The 19,495-nt window shown below is 43.9% G+C and overlaps 2 protein-coding genes across 3 annotated transcripts; one reads left to right on the top strand and one right to left on the bottom strand.

The window, feature by feature from the left end:
• Window positions 1-2,137: 2,137 nt before the first annotated feature.
• On the bottom strand, window positions 2,138-8,909 carry LOC310662004 (uncharacterized protein). 2 transcript variants are annotated; one of them, XM_083408797.1, is made up of 5 exons: window positions 8,822-8,909; window positions 6,746-7,019; window positions 4,442-4,753; window positions 3,791-3,952; window positions 2,138-2,353 (listed from the first exon to the last, which is right to left on the bottom strand). In XM_083408797.1, exons 2-5 carry the CDS (start codon window positions 6,855-6,857, stop codon window positions 2,232-2,234), a joined length of 708 nt encoding a protein of 235 aa, XP_083264923.1. In that variant the 5' UTR covers window positions 6,858-7,019; window positions 8,822-8,909; the 3' UTR covers window positions 2,138-2,231. The 2 variants fall into 2 exon arrangements, with proteins under 2 accessions (XP_083264923.1, XP_083264924.1); XM_083408798.1 differs by lacking the exon at window positions 8,822-8,909 and adding an exon at window positions 7,894-7,971.
• Window positions 8,910-10,619: 1,710 nt separating this feature from the next.
• On the top strand, window positions 10,620-19,495 carry PNPO (pyridoxamine 5'-phosphate oxidase). Its single transcript, XM_083408789.1, has 7 exons — window positions 10,620-10,800; window positions 11,905-12,029; window positions 12,146-12,245; window positions 12,973-13,026; window positions 14,497-14,625; window positions 15,997-16,067; window positions 16,798-19,495. The coding sequence occupies exons 1-7, from the start codon at window positions 10,675-10,677 to the stop codon at window positions 16,961-16,963; spliced, it is 771 nt and encodes a 256-aa protein (XP_083264915.1). The 5' UTR covers window positions 10,620-10,674; the 3' UTR covers window positions 16,964-19,495.

The raw sequence follows: 19,495 nt of genomic DNA, 5'->3' as shown, positions 1-19,495 counted from the left end.
GGGGGGGGGGTGTGGCTTGGGCAAGACACCCACAATTGGCCCCACTCTTTGCCTGGTATTATTGGCAACTATTGCTGCTTCATCCTGGCTCCTAGCAAGGCAGAGCCAATGTGCAAGCAGGCAGTGGCTACTGCTGCTGCTGCTCCTCCTTGCCATCATTCAGGGGTTCTCAACCTGTGGTTCCCCAGATGTTGTTGGACTACAACTCCCATCATCCCTGAGCTCTGGTGCTAGCTAGGGGTGATGGGAGTTGTAGTTCAACAACATCTGGGGACCCACAGGTTGAGAAAGGCTCATCCCTTCTGGACTAGACCAAGAGGCAGGTTCTGACTCTCAGGGAATCATAGAATTGTACAGTGGTACCTCGGGTTAAGAACTTAATTCGTTCTGGAGGTCCGTTCTTAACTGAAACTGTTCTTAACCTGAAGCACCACTTTAGCTAATGGGGCCTCCCACTGCCGCTGTGCCGCCGCCACCCAATTTCTCATCCTGAAGCAAAGTTCTTAACCCGAGATACTATTTCTGAGTTAGCGGAGTCTGTAATTTGAAGCGTCTGTAACCTGAAGCGTCTGTAACCCGAGGTACCACTGGAGAGCTGGAAGGGATCCTGAGGGTCATCTAGTCCAATGCAGGAATCCTGCCCACAGCCATCGCTGGGTGGGCTCGAACCTCCAAACTTTTGGTCAACAGCCAGACACACTGACCCAATGCGGCCGTAGCTCAGGGGTAGAGCATGTGCTCTGCATGCAGAAGGTCACAGGTTCAATCTCCAGTGCAGGCATAGGCAAACTCCAGCCCTCCAGATGTTTGGGACTACAATTCCCATCATCTCTAGCTAACAGGACCAGTGGTCAGGGATGATGGGCATTGTAGTCCCAAACATCTGGAGGGCCAGAGTTTGCCTATTCCTGCTCCAGTGGCCTTACCAGGTAGGGCTGGGAAAGAGCTCCCCTGCCTGAAATCCTGCACAGCCGCTGTCTGTCACTGTGTGGAGACAATATTGAGCTTGATGGACCTATGGTCCAACTCGCTATAAGGCAGCGTCCTATTCTCCTCGGTGAACAAGTAGGATGCCTGGCAAAGCAGAGAAGCACATCCAGGGAGATCAGGTCAGTCAGCCCCTGCTAGGGTGTGGGTCCTCCATAGATGCCCACTCATGGGGACAAGCCTTGAATTAAAACAAGGTTACCGTCCTAAATGTTTTCCTTTACCTGTGTGGTTTGAAGTCAAACCACGTGGGCAAAGGTACAGACCAATGATAGCGCATAACAGGGTAGTGTTTTGCTTATTATTATCACCAATGATCAGGGTAGATTTGATTTAAATCAAATTGATTTAAATCACGATTTAAATCACTAGTCAGTACGACTTGACTTAAATCACTAGTCAGTACAACTTGATTTAAATCATTTTTTTTACAGAAAGACTCATTCTTGATGGTATAATCTTAATATTTACAACCAGATGAAGGTTTCATTTTTGGAATAATAAATTTTCAGAGTACTCTTCAGTTATATCACAAATTACTGATTTGGTTATAGTATTAGAAATACATAAACAGATAATTTTGAAATTATTGTGAGGTTTCATAAGTTAACTGTATTTGGACAACTTTTCTGCTGTACTTTACTGGAAGGAGAAAAATAAAAATTTCCTTAATAACAATTTAAACAAATTTAACTAAAACAATAGCATTATAGCATACCTATCCATGTTTGTTAACTGATGTGATTAAACAATTTAAAAGAAAAGAACTTAGACTGAGTTTTAGTACATATGAAAAACTTAAAACAAATCCTTATTTCCTGATGAATCGTCTTTGGACTATAATGTAACATCAATAGAAAAATATATTGAGAATTTTTTTTCCTCCAAAAGCATTCTATTTTAAAAATCCAATTTATTTATTTTTTTAATCTGATTTAAATAAAAAAAATCTGATTTATTTTATTTTTAAAAAATCATTGATTTTTATCTACCCTGCCAATGATAGTCCATAATGGTCAACTTTTTATTATGATCAAGTCTCCATTTTGAAAAATAATTGTAAAGGTTGTTTAACACAAAGTGTTAAAACATAACCAGAAAACACAGATATGTCTTAATTAGCCATGTCTTGATTAGGAGAGTAAACAACTTATTGATTCCCAAATAAATATTTTTTATTGGATGGGGAAGAATGTCGATTTGCAAATCTACAAAACCAATAAAATCAGGAAAGGGGAAAAATATTAATCCTGTTCATCGTCATATTCCAGACCCTCTAGATGGCAAGTTCTGTGGTGGATCCACGCATTCCTCATTTTCAAAACAATCTGCTCCAAGCGGGAAAGGCGCTGCTCAAAGTCTCTCACTGCAATGAAACAGCATGATTTTTGACTTGGGCAGAACAACTATTGCTTCAACGCACACTCTGTGACAACTGGTTTCAAATACGTACAGGTAACTCACATCTTATGCGAAGGTTAGGTTATGGGGGTCCACGTGTATACACAAATATGTGTAAAAGCCACAAACTCCTGAATCTACACCCCTGGGTTTCCTTCACTCTCCATCTATTTATCTCCCCCACAAATTGCAAATCTGCTGTTGTAAACACAATCTGCCCTTACTCCCTTATGGGGGACACAAGAGCCCTTACAGAGTCCTTTTTATGTTCTCCATCGGTAGGAGAAAATAACAGAGGCCAACCAGAGAATATTGAGAAGCAAAGCAGCTAGTAAGCCTGATCTTTATTAAACTGTTGCAGCAGGGTGCTTCCCTCACATGTAGGAGAAAGGAGGCGATCCCAGAACAAAGGTGTGCCTGCTCTTATATAGACATTTTTAATTGCCTTCTCTGGAGCTCAAGACCACCCCTCCATACATCATACATACATCACAGAAGGGGTGTAACCCAAGACCACCCCCCACAAACATCATGCCTACATCACAAAAAAGGCGGTCTACAGCATAAATTTGAATGTTGTTTTTTCCTGTACCAGGTTATCAATAATGCCTTATCTGATTGCCTTTCCTGGTAGTCTGGCCATTCCTTTGAGATGGTGATTACCCAATTCCTGAGACAATGGGAAGGTTCCCTCACCCCCTCCCTCCTTGCAGAGAAAACGTTTGGTCAGTTTGGGAGTCAGAATGGTTTCAGGTCGGTCTTCCTGTACTGATCTATGTATGTGCTTGGTTGGTACATTTATGAACATTTATTATATATACAGTGGTACCTCGGGTTAAGTACTTAATTCGTTCCGGAGGTCCGTTCTTAATCTGAAACTGTTCTTAACCTGAAGCACCACTTTAGCTAATGGAGCCTCCTGCTGCCGCTGTGCTGCCGGAGCACGATTTCTGTTCTTATCCTGAAACAAAGTTCTTAACCTGAGGTACTATTTCTGGGTTAGTGGAGTCTGTAACCTGAAGCGTATGTAACCTGAAGTGTATGTAACCTGAGGTACCACTGTATAAGACCTTAAATTTTTTATTACATGCAATCACGTAAGTAAAAGAAGTGTCAAATGTGAGTTACCTGTAGTGGCAAGAATGATACAGAAGTAAAAAAAACAGGAAGTATAACAGAAAGAAGCTATACAAAGAAGAATGGAAGTTTTTTTTCTGTTGAGTGTTGCATTCCCTTGGGGTTAACCTTGGGGGCACACCAGCAGTGGGGAAGGGCAGAGAAAGCAGTAGGTGTAGTCAAAGCCCACCCCACTCCCTTTGCAACTTCAGTATCAATATGCTCTTGACAGTCACACACCCTCTACTGCTTGATCAAATCCAAATGAGAGGTCCTCCTGACTTACTTGTGTTACTGATGGTGAACTCGATCTTCTGCATTCCAAGCAGGATCTCATCCAATGTGATCTTTTTTGGTGATTTTGGGAAATAGCGTGGATTGGTTTGTGTCTCTGCCTCCGTCCCATCAGATGCATCTTTGGAGGTGCAGGGCCTTTCAATATCATCATCTTCCAGGGGTGGGGTGGGGGAAGGAAATGGGGGTGTTAGTAACATGCTAGTCTCCTTGCTTTTTTCAAAATCTCTTGTTATGTATCAACAGAGAGCTTGGAATCTATTCAATCATTGTGGGTAATAATTAAGTGGGGTACAAGACTAGCTGAGTAGTTTATTGTTTATTGCAAGAGGAGGTGTGTGCTGTAGCCCAAAGAAAAGCTCTAATGCGTAAAGGACACAGTGATTGGAACATATTCACTGGCTCACCTTGGATAATATGTACTGGGAGAGAGACAAGACTAGCTGGGTTGCCCTTTAAGTTGCAAGCTGGGAGTGGCATACTATATACAGTGTACCCTGTATGTAGGGAATCTTTAATGTACATATTGACACAAGACACTGTGCATTCTACACTTGGAACAAGTATTGGGTGGGCAGAAGTTGGAAGGTTATAATATACTTTTCTTAAACTGATAAACATTTTCTTGGTTTTATGCACCAACCTTGACCTTTTGATGGCCGCCGTGTTTTGTCTTGTTCCTGTATTTTTTGTGGTTCTTGTACTTTTTTTGCTTCTTGTTCTTGTACTCTTTTTGCTTCTTGTTCTTGTACTCTTTTTGCTTCTTGTTCTTGTACTCTTTTTGCTTCTTGTTCTTGTATTCTTTTTGCTTCTGGTTCTTGTACCCTTTGTTGTTCTTGTTCTTCTACTTTTCTTTGTTCTTGTTCTCGCTCTTTTTCTGATTCTTTCTTTTGCTTTTGCTTTTGCTCTTCCTCTTCATCGTCGTCATCCTCCTCGTGCTCCAGTATATAAGCAACTACCAAAACAGCAAACATGCCTGAATAAGTTGCCCACCTTGCCAGGTACGACTGTAAGAAGCTGCCCTTGGTTAAACCACCCCACGTGCATAGAAGGGTTTGGAGGAAAATTGCTTCTCCATTACTCAACCCAAGGCATCACCACAGAGCCATGGGTGGCAGAGGGAGGGCAGCTGTATTCTCAAAGAAGTTTGCAACGTGCAAAAGTTCTATGCTGGATAAACAGCTATCTAAGGCAAGAGCTTTATTTTGCATTTTGTTCCACATGGCACATCTGATCCAGCCAACTGGGCTTCTCAGCCACTTCCCACAAGTAAACCATGTGGACACAGGAGGATGGCTACTCCCAGACAGAGTCTGGATGCACACTATATATTTCAAGTACCCTTCAAGTGCATTCTCCCTCCTTCAAAGAATTATGGGCACTGTAGTTTGTAAATTATGGTGCCCATAATTATCTGATTGCTCTTTAAAGGTATAGCGTGTGCACAGACAGAGAGAGGAACCCTGCTACTACTGTTCCACAATATCCAAAAATATCAGCCTTGATTCTTCCAAATTTAGAGCAAGCTTCAGTTGCCACCAGCCTGAAGCCTGCCTGCTACAGACAGGCCTCTTCGCGCACCTACGAAAACAGATGATGAGGAGAGAAGGTTGTTCCACATTACTGTCTCCACCATGTTCTATTACGTTCTATTACGTTTTTATATGTGCTGGAAGCTGCCCAGAGTGGCTGGGGAAACCCAGCCAGATAGGCGGGGTATCATCATCATCATCCCAAGAACAAACTCCTGCACAGATTGCCTGGAGCAAACTGCTGTTCCAGGCTAGGACCTGCAGGGGGGAAATAGGACCACGGTCAGCTCACAGTGAAGCTGGATTGAGTCAGGCTGTATGCAAGACGCCAAGTGGTAGCAAGCAAACTGAGGCTGTGGACACATTTCCAGTTTACAATGCAAATGGGCGGTTCCTTTTTCTAAATTTGGAGAAAAGCTGGTTTGAGGGAGAAATGCTTCAAAAAAACATGTTTCATAAGAAACGATAGGAGAGATTGCGGCTAATGTGACGTGTGCACGCTGCTTCGCAAACCAGCAGCACAGTGGATGCAGGGTAAATGGGCTGGAGGCTTTAAAGCAGCGGTTCTCAACCTGTGGGTCCCCAGATGTTGTTGGACTACAACTCCCATCATCCCTGAGCTCTGGCCTTGCTAGCTAGGGATGATGGGAGTTGTAGTCCAACAACATCTGGGGACCCACAGGTTGAGAAAGGCTGCTAAAGACTTGGATGCTCCCAACTCCACGGGAAACTGTCGGAGCTTAAGGGAGCCATGCTTTGTTCCTCAGGTCCTGGCTCTGACAGAGCTGAGGAACTTTCTGCTTTCCCTAGGCCACAGAGAGGTGTCTTTCTGTACTGCTGAGGGTTCTGAGGACATATCCTGAGGCTTGGAGGACAGGTCAGGGCTATCTCCTCAGGTTGTGGAGGTGAAGGCTTCATTAACTCCTGGGGAACCCCTCTGCTGAAAATCTCCAGTGGGGCAGTGGCTTCTGAAGGTCTTTCAGAGGATGGGCCCTGTGTCCAAGTCTTCCCCAGGCCCCAGGGTTCTGACGTCTGAGCCATGTCACCTGGACAGCCCTGTGTTGCATATGCTCCACAAGGAGCCATGGCAGCTTACTGGGAGGGAGAGAGGTGACTTGCTGGGAGGCAGAGAGCACAACATAAGCACATTGGTGGAGCCAATCCAGTGCTCCAGCCAGTACGTTTGCAGCTCACTGACCTCACAACCCTTTTCCCCTCTCGGTAAGCTGCGGTGATATCAGTGATGGGAGGTCAGGTAAATGCTGTCACCCCACTAACTGCAACTGCCAGAGACCCATGGGGCAAACAACTGACATGTGAATTGTGCTGGGCTATCAGAGCGTTCTGGGTTGAATGTGCTGGAAACACAGGGGTTTCACTTCTACAACAGTGAGAAAGGAGATAGTTGTTTGTACTTAGGACTTCTCGGTTCTTGTTTCTGGGGACTGCCGATGGTACTTCCAGCCGCATAGGCGTGGAGGTAGGCATGGGGGCCGTGACATTATCTTTGCAGCAGCTCCAGGCCATTTTTAGCTCTTCCCCATCCTCTGTAGAAACATCCTCCTTTTTTTCTTGGCAGAAAGGAAACCTCCCAGGCCCTCTGGTTCAGAGGCTATTGCCTGGTATCCCTCTTCTGCTGCGTCAATGTTGGCATTCCTCTTTCGAATGGGGATCCGCAGCTTTTCCAGCCTAGAGAACAGAGTGGGAGAAGAAAGTGAGAAATGAGGGTTTGCAGTCTTCCTTCCTTCCCTATCTGCCCACATGGAGCCTTTGTAGTTTGTCGTGTTTCTAGATATTTACTTCTCTATTTATTTAGGTCTATCTCCAGCCCTAGTCCTAATCATCTTAGACCCACTGAAGTTCATGAAGGTGACTAATGTTGGTTCGTGTCAGTGGGTCTAGTCTAGTCTAGTCTAGTCTAATCTAGTCTGAGTACAGCTTAGTTGAATCCAACCCTTAAGAGTTTTTCTATGCTGCTTTGCATCAAGGCCATGAGCTCAAAGCAGTTTACGTAAAGCAAACATAATAAGATTTACAGAAACTCTTTTTAAAGAAAACCCACAGTAAAACAAAGATAATTGGTGAAAAATACTAAAAAAAGACTAGAGGATGAAAAATAAATCTCAACATAGCTTCCAAAGGCTTGGGAAAACAGTTTCTTAACCATTTTTGCTGCCAAGGGAGGGAAGATCATAACTGCAGAGCCACAACAGAGAAGGCCCTGCCCTGGATGCCCATTTGACAGGCCACATCCTTTGGTGGGACCACAAACAGGGCCTCCCTGTTGATCTCAGGGCTTGGGGTGATTAATGTATTAGGGCACCATCCTAACTCCTGCTGGGCAGCATCAGAGCTTGACAAATCAACAGGATTCCAATCATTCCACTCCACTCCATTCCCCTTCCCCATAGTTTTTTCCTACCCATCCATTTCTAGTCAGCATTTCATGGCCTCTGGGCATGATCAGTCCTCATTACCCCCCCCCCCACCACCACCACACACACACTCAAGTTTTCCTACACAATGGGGTTTTTCCTAAATATTTTTTTATATTTTGGCAAACCTTGGAGTTGTCCCAAGCCTGCTGATACATTTCTCTTGTGCGCAGATGGTGCCATTTTGGTTACATGAGGAACTGCACTCACAGCCTGAACATTGGAAATAGAGGGGATTATATTTCTTTCTTTTCCTTTGGAATTATATTTCTAAGCACAGGTGGGAGCAATTTATGGAATTGTATAATATGCAATCAAAATCCTTTTTCCTCAATATCGCCTGCTGGAGTTTTGAAGGTCCCTACAAAGGAAAAGGCAAGCCATTTTAGTTGAAGCATTTAAACTGGTTCCAGTGATAATCTTTTGAAATTAATCCTTTCAGTGTTGAGGAGCCCCCCCCCCCCCCGGAATAGCTTTGAACAAGCCTTAAAGAGCAATAGAACCAGAAATCACTAACAAATCCTCAAGTGTGTGTGTTTTCTGTCTGTCTCCAGGAAGAGTTTACAGAATGCTTCATTGTCACAAAAGCAACGTCTAGAAAAGAGAAGTATTTTAAGATTTAACAAATTTGCTGTCCAGCACCTTACCAAATTGGGAGCACACATGACCTAACATTGATATGTTAGGTGTTCATGTACATCGCTTCTTACTGAACTGTGCAGATGATTCTAAGCACCCCCAAATAACCTATCGTTTCACATTGCCTGCAATTTCTAGAGGATTCTGTGTTTTCTATATTTCACCGTCCCTCTCCCAGCAGTTCCACTCATGTACGGCACTTAGTTAAGAACAGAAACAGGAGTTCCAATCTTTGGAGAGTTTAGTAACAGCAGCTGGTGACAAGTCCCTCTATGCAATTAGGAAGTCTCGTCTCATCTAGGTCTCATACACCAAAAGCAGGTTTCCAGTCCTATTAGTTTATAATCAAGTCAGAATAAAAATAAAGCAATTATGGAAATGTTAACAAAATGAAAGAGAAAAGCATCAAACACTTACTCTCATAGAGGACCTGTGGTCATCTAATAAGTGGGCCAGCAGAGGGAGGTGTCACAATGAAGGTCATGTCACTGTTACCTTAGCAACCTGGGTCAGCCAGGGGCATTGTTACTCTTAATATGAACACAGGTGCTATGGTTTCTAATTCATTCAGTTCATTATGCATATTTTTGCTTTTCATTCAGGCAAAATTTGCCCATGTGCCTGCTACACATAGCAAAGTTTGTTTGTGTATATGGGGCTTATGCAGGATGTCACCACCACACATCCTGCAAATGCCATTTTAAGTGTCACTTCTGGCAATGCACATAGGGATTTAGAACAGTCCAAAAGCAGCTGCTGTGCTTTGTTGGCTGGCATCCGCCTGTCTCAGGAGAAAATGGAAGAGTGCACCTTCAGGACTGAAGTCAAACCATTGCAGAGTTACAGTGCCTGCTATGTCTGTAGAGAGACATGTTTTGTTGCAGCTGGGGCAGATAAAGGTGTCTGGTTGTGCTGTTGCAGAAGCACCATAGCATTTCTTCTCTCTGTGCTCCTCTCAGCTGTCATTCCTCCTCTGGCCAATGTGGATACAGGACCTGACTGTCTGTCTCCAGGCACTGGGATTGCCTGCAAGGGATTCCCACACGGCGGAGTTAATATTGCCAGCATTCATCTGCAGAGTGAAGCCAGCTCCCCATGCAACACACCCTTGGAGATCCTGCAAGCTTCCATTCTGTGGACATGACCAAGCATAGACTTTGCTGAGACACAAATGCCAACATACGGGGAATGGGGCTTGGGAGAGCACATCTTTGAGATTCTGCCCTGCCATGTGATGCCCAAAATCTTCCTGCTGCACCGCATGTGGAAGGCGTTAAGGCATTGCTCCTGGCAGGTGTTAGTTGTCCACAAATCTATATGTGTTACTGAAAAATATAGAAAATGATCTTTCAGTTATGCATCTTGGGGTGAGCTCATCACAATCTTTGTGCAAAAACCCATGTATTTGTGGATTGTGGGTGCATGTATGAATCTACTACCCTTGATGTGACATTTCTGCTGTCATTGGACTTTACTGGCATCTAAGTTTTTTGATGATCAATCACTTGGCCATGAAGCCCGTTGTCTCTTAGCCTAGCCTAAGAGGTTAATTAATGTGCTAAAAGTGGAGGCGAGGGATCTATGGCAGAGCTGCTTGAAGAAAATTTGGGAAATAAATCAGATCTCAGGAAGAGCAAGAAGCCCTTGTCTTTGTTGCCACCATTTGTGAATAGTCGGGGGAGAACACACTGCTCAGTAGGGGCTTGAAACTGCGTACACTATGCACTGTGCCTTTTAAGCACATTCGAAGCAGATTTTCCCCCTCAAAGAATTATGGGAACTGTAGTTTAAGGGTTGCTGGGAACTGTAATTCTGTGAAGTGTAAACTACAGGGTCCAGAATACTTTGAGAGACAAAATGCGCTTGGAATGTGCTTTCAAAGCATAGGCCAGTCATTTATTTCTCAGCCGAAACAACTTCATAAGCAGAAGGTGGGAGCGAAGAACTGTGTACACTCGCGAGCTTACGGGCGCGTTTCCACTGTACACAAACCCTTCGCGATGCTAGAGGCAAGTCGCTTTCTAGTAGTTTACGAGGGACCGCCTTCTACCTTCTGATTGGTGGTGACTGTCGCTTCGCGCTCTTGATTTGCTGTGGTCGAAGGAGGGCGGGGATAGAGGAAAAGGTGGGCTCTTGCTTCGTTTCTGATTGGGCGCTTGAGACCTCTTTCCTCCCGGCTTCTGAGGTTAGGGGAGAAGATACGAGCTGCTTCCGCCCGCGTTGCTCTTTTCCGCGCGTGCGCACTGCAAGGGGGCAAAAGGGATCCTTTGATGTTGAGCTGCGCGGTTCGCCTGGGGTCGCGTCCTTTGGGGTTTCGTGGTTCAAGCCAAGTGGGGAAATCGTCTCGTGCCATGGATCTGACGCACCTTCGGAAAGACTACAGGGGAGACGATGAGGTGAGGGAGCAGCATTAAACCCCATAATATGTTTTTGCGCTGCAGCCTTTCGGGGCCGGGGAATGCTGAAGGACAGAGTGCCTCTGAGCTTGTGCAGAGTGCGCGGCGTTTCTCGGGCCAGCGCTTACCCTCGCAGTTTGACTTTCGATCCGAAAAGAATCGTAGCGTAGTAATAAAGGTGTTGTTTCTGAGCATATACAGAGTGGCTGAGCATATATAGAGACGCTCACTTGTCTTAACACAAACAGATGCTGAAGGTATAAGAGAGTTGTGGAAAAATAAATGCCCACTGTCTATTACATAATGGTCTGAGGGCCTCACTGCCCAGTTTGTGTTTGATCTAACCTATTTCATATAGGTCTAACATATTTCATATAGGCATCAATTTCAGGTGGATGGCTATGTGGACATCTAAAGGGCTTATTTAAAATTTGTTTACTGGTGGTTACTGTACCTACCTGCATTGTAGTCTATCATTATTGGCATATTATTATTTGCCGTTTCTATTTTTTCCTCTTCTCTCTCTTTATTTTTTCAATTTTCTTTCATCTTTCCTTTTCCTTCTCACTAAATTTGCAAGTAAACTAATAATAGAATCTCCTTGGTGTTTGAAGCTGTGAACAAGGGATTAGATCAAATTGAAATTGCATTTAGAATCCCTTTGAAATCACTGGGGCTTACATTAGTCATGGCTTCACATCTAATTTAGGCTGGAACCCACCCAAGGCATCCAAAGCAAATATTAAGAGACAAGGTAGAGAGCTTTTGCTTCAAATTAAGCAGTATGAGGCTGGGTCCAGAAGTTTGGATGGGTGTGTCAATTGATAGATGCAGGCAGGTTTGGAGGAAAGGGTCAGGTGATGATTATGGAACCATGGGAGGATGATGGAACAATTGGGGAATATCAAAAGGAGGGAAGGAGAAATGGAAAGGGTTGGTGAGTTTACAAGAACACAATAGGTGATGGAGAAGCAGAAGGATATGACACGCTGACCACGTTTTGGAAATGAGAAGTGATAGATGTGTGACTGAAAGGGGAGAAGAACTGGCATCAAACGGTGTAGTACCTGCTAAAAATGTGGGTGTTTTTTGTTCCCATCCCAGGCCTTTGAGGAGAAACATCTGACCTCCCTTAACCCTATTAAGCAGTTCTCTGTATGGTTTGAAGAAGCTATGAAGTGCCCATCTATTGGGGAAGTCAATGCCATGTGTTTAGCCACCTGTACTAGGTAGGAATCGTTGCCTGATGGCTTGTATTCTTGTGTGCTTTATGGGTTTGGGGGACCTAGGGCCAAAGTAAAGAGGAAATAATTCCCATCTACAAGCTGTGTTTATCCCTTCCCAGAGATGGACGGCCTTCTGCTCGGATGCTGCTTTTGAAGGGGTTTAGCCAGGAAGGCTTTCGCTTCTTCACTAACCATGAGAGCCGGAAAGGAAGAGAGCTGGTGAGTGCTACTTGTACAGAAAGATTATCGGAGAAAAGTTGAACCTTTGTAAACTGGCACCTCAGATTTACTTCTATGGAGCTGACACTTTGAATCCAGGCTTCTTATTTTTTAAGTGAAACAGCAACAATCCTTTAGGATATCTACATTTTGTGACCAATATCAATTATGCAAAGTTAGGAAAGTTGCAAATATTTGCCTATTCTGTTTCCATTTTGCTGTGGGAACATACATAAGCACCTATGCAAGCCACTGAGGGGGAACTGGAAGTCTCATAGAAGCTATCTATGGCGTCTTAGTTTTTGCCGGCTCAGCAACACGTGATCCTGAGCTAAACTAGGCCAGCCAAAGGGTTATGAGTACAAATTCCTCTTCCTTCTGCAAATAGACAATTCAGGCAGCAAGGAGCAGAGAGAGAGAGGGTGACTGAAAAGAAAAGTACGACAAAAAACTCTTCAGTCTAAGAACCTCCTTCCAGATAATCCTTGCCTTTTAGCTTAGGGAATCCAGGTGCCTCTGTGTAGACACCATATGTTTAAAGCACTTTCCCCCACCCCCAAAGAATGCAGGGAACACTACCTCTCACACAGCTACAATTCCCCACAAACTACAGTTCCCATGATTCTTTGTGGGAAGTCACATGCTTTGAATATATGATATGTACACAGCCTTAAGTCAGCGGACATGGCAACTTTCTTTTCACTGTTGCTTTTCTCACCGTTTGCAGGATTCAAACCCATTTGCTTCGATGGTCTTCTACTGGGAGCCCCTCAATCGCCAGGTAAACTGTCTTCTCTGCATCTACTGAAGTCCTGTAGTCAAACTGGAAACCTCTGTAATACATGGGGTGGGTGACATGGTTAGAGGAGCTTTGGTGAACCTTTGTCCTGGCTGCTCCTTTTCATTTTCCCAGTTGCTGCTTATATGCTCTGAGTCTTACTGTATGTAGCCAGGGCTTGAGCAGATGGACAAGGGCATGATCTTGCTGTAGCTGGAGGCTCTTCCTCTCTGGCCTGTTCTGTGGAAGATGCTGGACTCTGATCTCAATTATGGAAGGGATTGAAGTGTCGGAACTTGAGTTTGCTTCAGCTCTTCTTGTATCTAGTGAAAATGAAATAATCCCTTTGGAACAGCTTGGAGGGAGTACTGTAGTTATCCTCCCTGGTTTGTAGCAAGTCTGAATTTTGGAACCAGAAACTGCTATTCATTGCGGTGTGTCTTGTTCTTTCAGCCACCTCCTCCTTACTGTCTTTCAGCTCCCTTTCCCAGCTCAGAGAGCCACAAACAGGGCACCTTAAAATGTGGCCATGGGAAAGACTCCCATAGAGACCAGAAGTCGTGTGCTTTCCCTCTCTGTGGCCATCTCTCTGTGCCATAGAGAGGCCGTAGAGTCTGTGGGGTGTGAGCTTGATATTCCTTCTCCCTCAAGATCTAATGATAGACAGCTGTTCCCGCCACTGCAAGGCAAGAAGCAACATGCTAGATGGAACAAGGCCATGGGCCACATCTGGGCCACAGGCATCCGGAGGTGTAGGGTGGGAGAAAATAACTTTTAATTCATCATATTTGGTTTCATGGACAATAGACAAAAAAATGACGTGGAATAGGAAAGTCTGGAATGAGTCTGTTTCTAACTTGGCAGTTTGTTTTTCTAAATGTAATTTTTATTCAGTTTACAAATAAGACAAATTAATACAATTCAAACAATTTATAAAACCATTCTCTCATTTTTTGACTTCCCTCAACTTGGCTGGTACTCCTTCCCTTCTCAATTTTCCACACATTTCTTAGTTCTTATCTACTTCTTAAATTAAATCTGCTTTCAATCCATAATTTTAACTTTCTTTTTTACAAAGCTTCGCTAAACGTTACAAGCGTTATTTGTTTTTCACTTAAATTATGCATATATTCTGAAAATTTTTCCCATTCTATTAACTTGGCAGTTTGATGGGTTTAAGAAGTAAGAGGGAATGTTTGCCTATGCAAGATTAAGTAGGTGGAAGGAGAAGAGACTTTTTTTGAGTAGTGCTTCACACAGAAAACAAGCAAATCAGAAGAGTTGGAATTGTCCAATTAAGTTTTTAAAAATTAAGTTTTCCATCTTCACCCCCTTCTCTTTTCTCAGTTAATTCCACCATATTGGAGAGGAGCTTGGGGTAACTGTGATTTGAACTACACAGCAAAGCCTCCTTACTAGCACATCCTCACTCTGGTCTTGTGCTTCACATGCTTTGAACTGAATTGCTTGCAGGTGCGGATTGAGGGCCCTGTAGAGAAGCTTTCTGAGGAGGAATCGGAGAAGTACTTCTACACGCGTCCAAAGAGCAGCCAGATCGGGGCTGTAGTGAGTCATCAAAGCACGGTGATTGCGGACAGAGAGGTGAGGAGCTACAGTGTTGGGGCTGCACATTCTTGAACCAGCTTTGGGGGTGGGGAAACAGTGTTGAAATATGCTTTTTCATGATAAGCTGGAGAGCCTGGGTGTACATTGTCAGACACGGTAACAAAAATAATAAACGGGTATCAAAACTTCCTTAACACAGAAGGTTCTCAAGGTGGATGGCTCGTCATCAGGGATATTGAAGAACAATTTCAAACATGGCTCTGCACAAAAGTTGAAAGTTCCTCCACAATATAGGCATCCTGTAGTACAGGGGTGGGGAATGTCTGGCCCCTGGGCTTCATCATTTGACTTACAGGGCCATTTCAGCTGATATGATTTCATATGATATTTGTACAATGGTAGGGCTCGGCCAGAAGGCTCTCTGATGGCAGTGCCTCTATAGCTCCTGCGCAAAGCGCTGTGCAAGCCATGCTTTAAGAGCAGCTTCCAAAGACCCCTGCAGTCAAAAAAGCTCAGGCAATTGACAAATGGGCAGCTCAAATTTGGTGCGGGAGATGGGCTAGAAAGGTTCCCCAACTCTGCTACAGTAGATATCCAGTGTGCTAAGACTTACTGTAGTTGAGCTTGAGTGCTGAACAGCCATTTTTTACACAAATAACTTTTAGATTTGTCTATAATAGGTATGGGGGTATAGGTGTTTGGGTTTCTTTTTTTGTTGGGGGGGTGTCCTGAGCATCACCAGCCTTTCTGTGAAATGGGTTTTTTTTTTTGGTGGCCGTGGCATTTCCTTAGATTTCCATCTGTGTCCCTGGGCCCCAACATGTTGTGGATTCCTGGCATATATCATTACAGTTTACCTTGCAGATCATTTGGCTGGAAGGTGGGATATAAAACTTTTAAATAAATTTCTAATAAATACATCTTTATTGGTTTAAAATACAATCTTACAATGAAGGTAAGTACAACAAAGTTAAGCACAGAAAAGAAAAAAGGATAAAGAAAAAGAATTCTCCACATCAAAAAGTACAAAAAGTTTAAAAGTAACAAGAAAATAAAAAGAAAATAACAATTAAAAGTATCAGATATTTATGCAACATCATTTCTTATCCAATAATGTCTTCTGTGAAAAGCTTCCAATCGTTCTCATTATACTTTTTCTATTAAAACTTTTAAATAAATTAATAGTCTAGTCCTAACACCACCCATTCTCCACTGAGCTTGTCCCTTGGCATCCCTTCCCTCCAGTTCTCAGCAAACGACATGCTCGTTAGCCATCCTTACAAAGTGCAGATTATCCGCAAGCCTCTCTATATCCCCAAATCACCTAGTAGATTGGAGTTATTACCAGGCTCCCAGGTAGTTTCCTTTTGACGAAAAGCTTCACAGCCCTTTCCCTCTTTTTGTTAGTATTTAAGGAAGAAAAATGCAGAGCTGGAAGAGGTGTACCGAGAGGCTAAGGTGCCTAAGCCAGCATATTGGTGAGTCAGGCCTCAGTGTGCATTCTGGCCGTTTGGTTTTCTGCATGTTGTCCCTCCTCTCTCAGTTGTGATCAGCCATAGATCCAGGATGTTGGTTTCAGAAACTTGTGGTCTTTTTTTACAGTGGTTGATTGGGCTGGTTGGGATAAATTCAAGCCAAAGGAAGTTGAGGAATGTAGGTTGTGGCAAACACCACAGCAGGAATTAGTAAAGGTAAAGGGACCCCTGACTATTAGGTCCAGTCGTGACCGACTCTGGGGTTACGGCGCTCATCTCGCTTTATTGGCCGAGGGAGCCAGCATACAACTTCCAGGTCATGTGGCCAGCATGACTAAGCCGCTTCTGGCGAACCAGGGCAGTGCACGGAAACACCGCTACCTTCCCTCTGGAGTGGTACCTATTTATCTACTTGCACTTTGACGTGCTTTTGAACTGCTAGGTTGGCAGGAGCAAGGATCAAGCAACGGGAGCTCACCCCGTTGTGGGGATTCGAACCGCCAACCTTCTGATCAGCAAGTCCTAGGCTCTGTGGTTTAACCCACAGCGCCACTTGCATCTCTCTACAGCAGGGATTAGAGAGTAGCTAAACCTCTTGATTTATTTCTGTACCCTTTGAGGTTTGTTTATATAGCTCACACAGCCCTATTACCAATTGGCGAGTTGGTGCTTTGTTGTTTTAGGGTTCTTTCTTTCAGTCTCTTTATCTCTCTCTCTCTTTTATCCCCTCCAGGGGAGGCTACATCTTGAAACCCAAAGTCATAGAGTTCTGGCAGGGCCAGACAAACCGTTTGCATGACCGCATTGTTTTCCGGTACCTCCAAGACAGCAGTGCACCCTTGAAACCTATGACCCACAGAGGAGAGGACAACTGGATCTACGAGAGGCTGTCTCCTTGAGAAGCTTCGAGTTCGCCCTCTCTTTTTTTTAAGTGCCAAATTCTTTGTTCCCCCACTTGCCTCTCAGACAGAGCACCCAAAGAACCGCTGGACAAAGTCATAGACTGGGGAGACCTGGAATTGAAATCCTTGCAGTGCTATTCAGCTGCTGCTAACTCTCAGCCTAGCCTCCCTTACAAGGTACTGGTGAGGATAAAGTGGTGGTAATCTCTGTGTGAACCATTGGAAGAAAGGCAGGTTGAAGCAGCCTAAACATTATTGCGGAGAAGGGCAGTACAAACTTGTAGCATGGGCTTCCTCCTACACACAAAGCACAATCCCGACCGTTCTGTTTTAATTTTGAAATTGTTCTTTTTTATTTTGGGGCCCACTAGCAGCACTGGTTCCTACAATCCCTGAGATCAGTGTCCTTGATTATTTTGTGTGTTTGTCCATTCCACCAGCAATCTCGCTCTTGCATATGCACTAAGCATGGTCATTTTTGAGACTATGTCACATTAAGGAAGCACAAATCTCTCCGTCTCTCAAACTGCATGTTCTACTTGAACTGTGCAAGCATTCATTCTGATCTAGAGAAGGACCTGACCCAGCAAGCCACTGTTTCAGGATGTTGCTTGTTTGACTAGCAATCTCACGAGATCTTGACAACAGATGCATAGGAAACAGGGAAATAAGTTGGCATACATATATCCTCAAGCATGGTCTGCACTTTATTTAGCCTCAGTAATTTTCCTTGTAATTGGGTTGCAACCTGGGCGAGGCCCTCATGGATCTCTGAGCCCTGTTAAAAGGTACCTGCCAAATAATAATAATAATAATAATAATAATAATAATAATAATAATTTTATTATTTACACCCCGCCCATCTGGCTGGGTTGCCACAACCATTCTGGGCTACTTCCAACACATATACAAACATAATAAAACATCAAACATTCAAAACTTCCCAGTACAGGGCTGCCTTCAGATGTCTTCTAAAAGTTTAATCTCCTGTTGCTTATCTCATATATTTGGGCCCTGGAGGTAACAATATTTATGTTCAGGGTATGACTGCGCTACATATTTTTAAACTAGTCACACATTTAGCTAACATTTCTCCCAAAGCATAAAACCTTGGGGATTTTCAATCCCCTAATGCTATACTTTCCAGAGTTTTGAGGTGCTGGTGGGAGATTATTAATTACCTGCCCTTCAGCCTAAGGTCACAGGGCAAGTTACAGCATTAGAACACAATATTAAAAGCAGTTTAAAACAACTTTTTGACTTTTTCAGACTGGTTTAATGCTGTGGCTAGCAGATATATCTGTGTGGTTCTGCATTAGAATGGAGCAGATAGGCTTAGTTCAGTTTCTATAAATTCACTATCAGGCATCATTATAAGAGGCTTGTGCTCTGTGTTGAAGAGGACCCGGATCCTGAAACCAACAAAAATGAAAATTGGGAGATCTGTGAAACGGGCAACCAAGATGGAAGAGAGCTCCCAGGTCATCCAGTCCAGTGTGCCCAGTGCAGAAAATGCAGTAAAACAACATTGGCACACATATGTGGATTCTGGTGCAAGGGCTGGAAGTGGTGGAAGGGGGATAGACCAGCACTTATTACAACCAAGGGTGTGCAAGGACTATAAGTTCAGGATCTTAAAGGGGTGGGGCTGTGGTAACACATATACTTTGCATGCAGATTCTAGATTCAGTCCGGCTGAAATTGCAGAGAGCTGCTGTCAGCCAGCGGGGACAGTACTGAGCAAGATGGGCTAATGATCTGAATTTGTATAAGGCAGTTTCCTATGTCCCCATGAACTAGAAAGGCTTAATGGGGGGGGGGGAGACAAGTGGATGTTCTGTTCTGTCTTCCCTTCCTTTTTGCTTTTGATTTCACTGCCCCCACATATTTTCTGACCTTCAATCTATAAAAGCTAGGAACTCTTTAAAACAAAAAAGGCCTGAGATACTTGGGATGTGGAAATCTGACCTGGATATCAGATTCCATGCTTACCTGACAGTCCCTGGGACAATCAAAGAGTTTGGGTCCAAAGTTGATCTTCCATTTATTTAAAGAGGGAGGTGATTTCCACCAAGCTTTTGCAACTGCAGTCCTTCCACATCACTTGCCAGTCCTCCCTAATCCATAGCAGATGGGTGTACGGTAGGAAAGAGGCAGGAAATCCCCATTTCAGTAACATTCATTTTAAGGAACTCCTGTTCCTGCCTTGAGGTGTTATCTCCCAGTGTGACAACTTACGTGCGCTTTGTGGTCCTTCCGTAGACAAAACTGGAAGTGCAATAGTAAATACATTAGTCACTGATCCTAATGGGTCAGAGATGTGCTTTGTTGTGTGTGTGTGTGTGTGTGTGTGTGTGGTGCTCTGTTAATGTTCTTTGTGAAAGTCTTAAAAGTACTGGATATTGTCCTGATAATTCCTGTTGTTGCTCTGTCTGGGCAGTCCGGCGTCTATAAGTGCTGCTGTGTACCAACTTTTGAGTCTGTGCCTATGTACATTTGGACAGTAAAAGTTCAGCCTAGTGAATGATA

The sequence above is a fragment of the Podarcis tiliguerta genome (genome assembly GCF_965153285.1).
Source record: "Podarcis tiliguerta genome assembly, chromosome: 13".
In the NCBI taxonomy this organism is placed as follows: domain Eukaryota; kingdom Metazoa; phylum Chordata; class Lepidosauria; order Squamata; family Lacertidae; genus Podarcis; species Podarcis tiliguerta.
Note: the sequence above shows the minus strand (reverse complement) of the source record. Positions and strands in the feature narration are given on the sequence as shown.

Coding starts and splice junctions, on each gene's coding strand:
- PNPO (XM_083408789.1), top strand. CDS start 10,675: ATGTTGAGCTGCGCGGTTCGCCTGGGGTCGCGTCCTTTGGGGTTTCGT. Junction 14,626..15,996: donor CGGTGATTGCGGACAGAGAG/GTGAGGAGCTAC, acceptor TCTTTTTGTTAG/TATTTAAGGAAGAAAAATGC. Junction 16,068..16,797: donor GTGCCTAAGCCAGCATATTG/GTGAGTCAGGCC, acceptor TATCCCCTCCAG/GGGAGGCTACATCTTGAAAC.
- LOC310662004 (XM_083408797.1), bottom strand. CDS start 6,857: ATGGCCTGGAGCTGCTGCAAAGATAATGTCACGGCCCCCATGCCTACC. Junction 4,754..6,745: donor CAAGAACCGAGAAGTCCTAA/GTACAAACAACT, acceptor CTGTTTTGGTAG/TTGCTTATATACTGGAGCAC. Junction 2,354..3,790: donor GTTCACCATCAGTAACACAA/GTAAGTCAGGAG, acceptor GTTTCATTGCAG/TGAGAGACTTTGAGCAGCGC.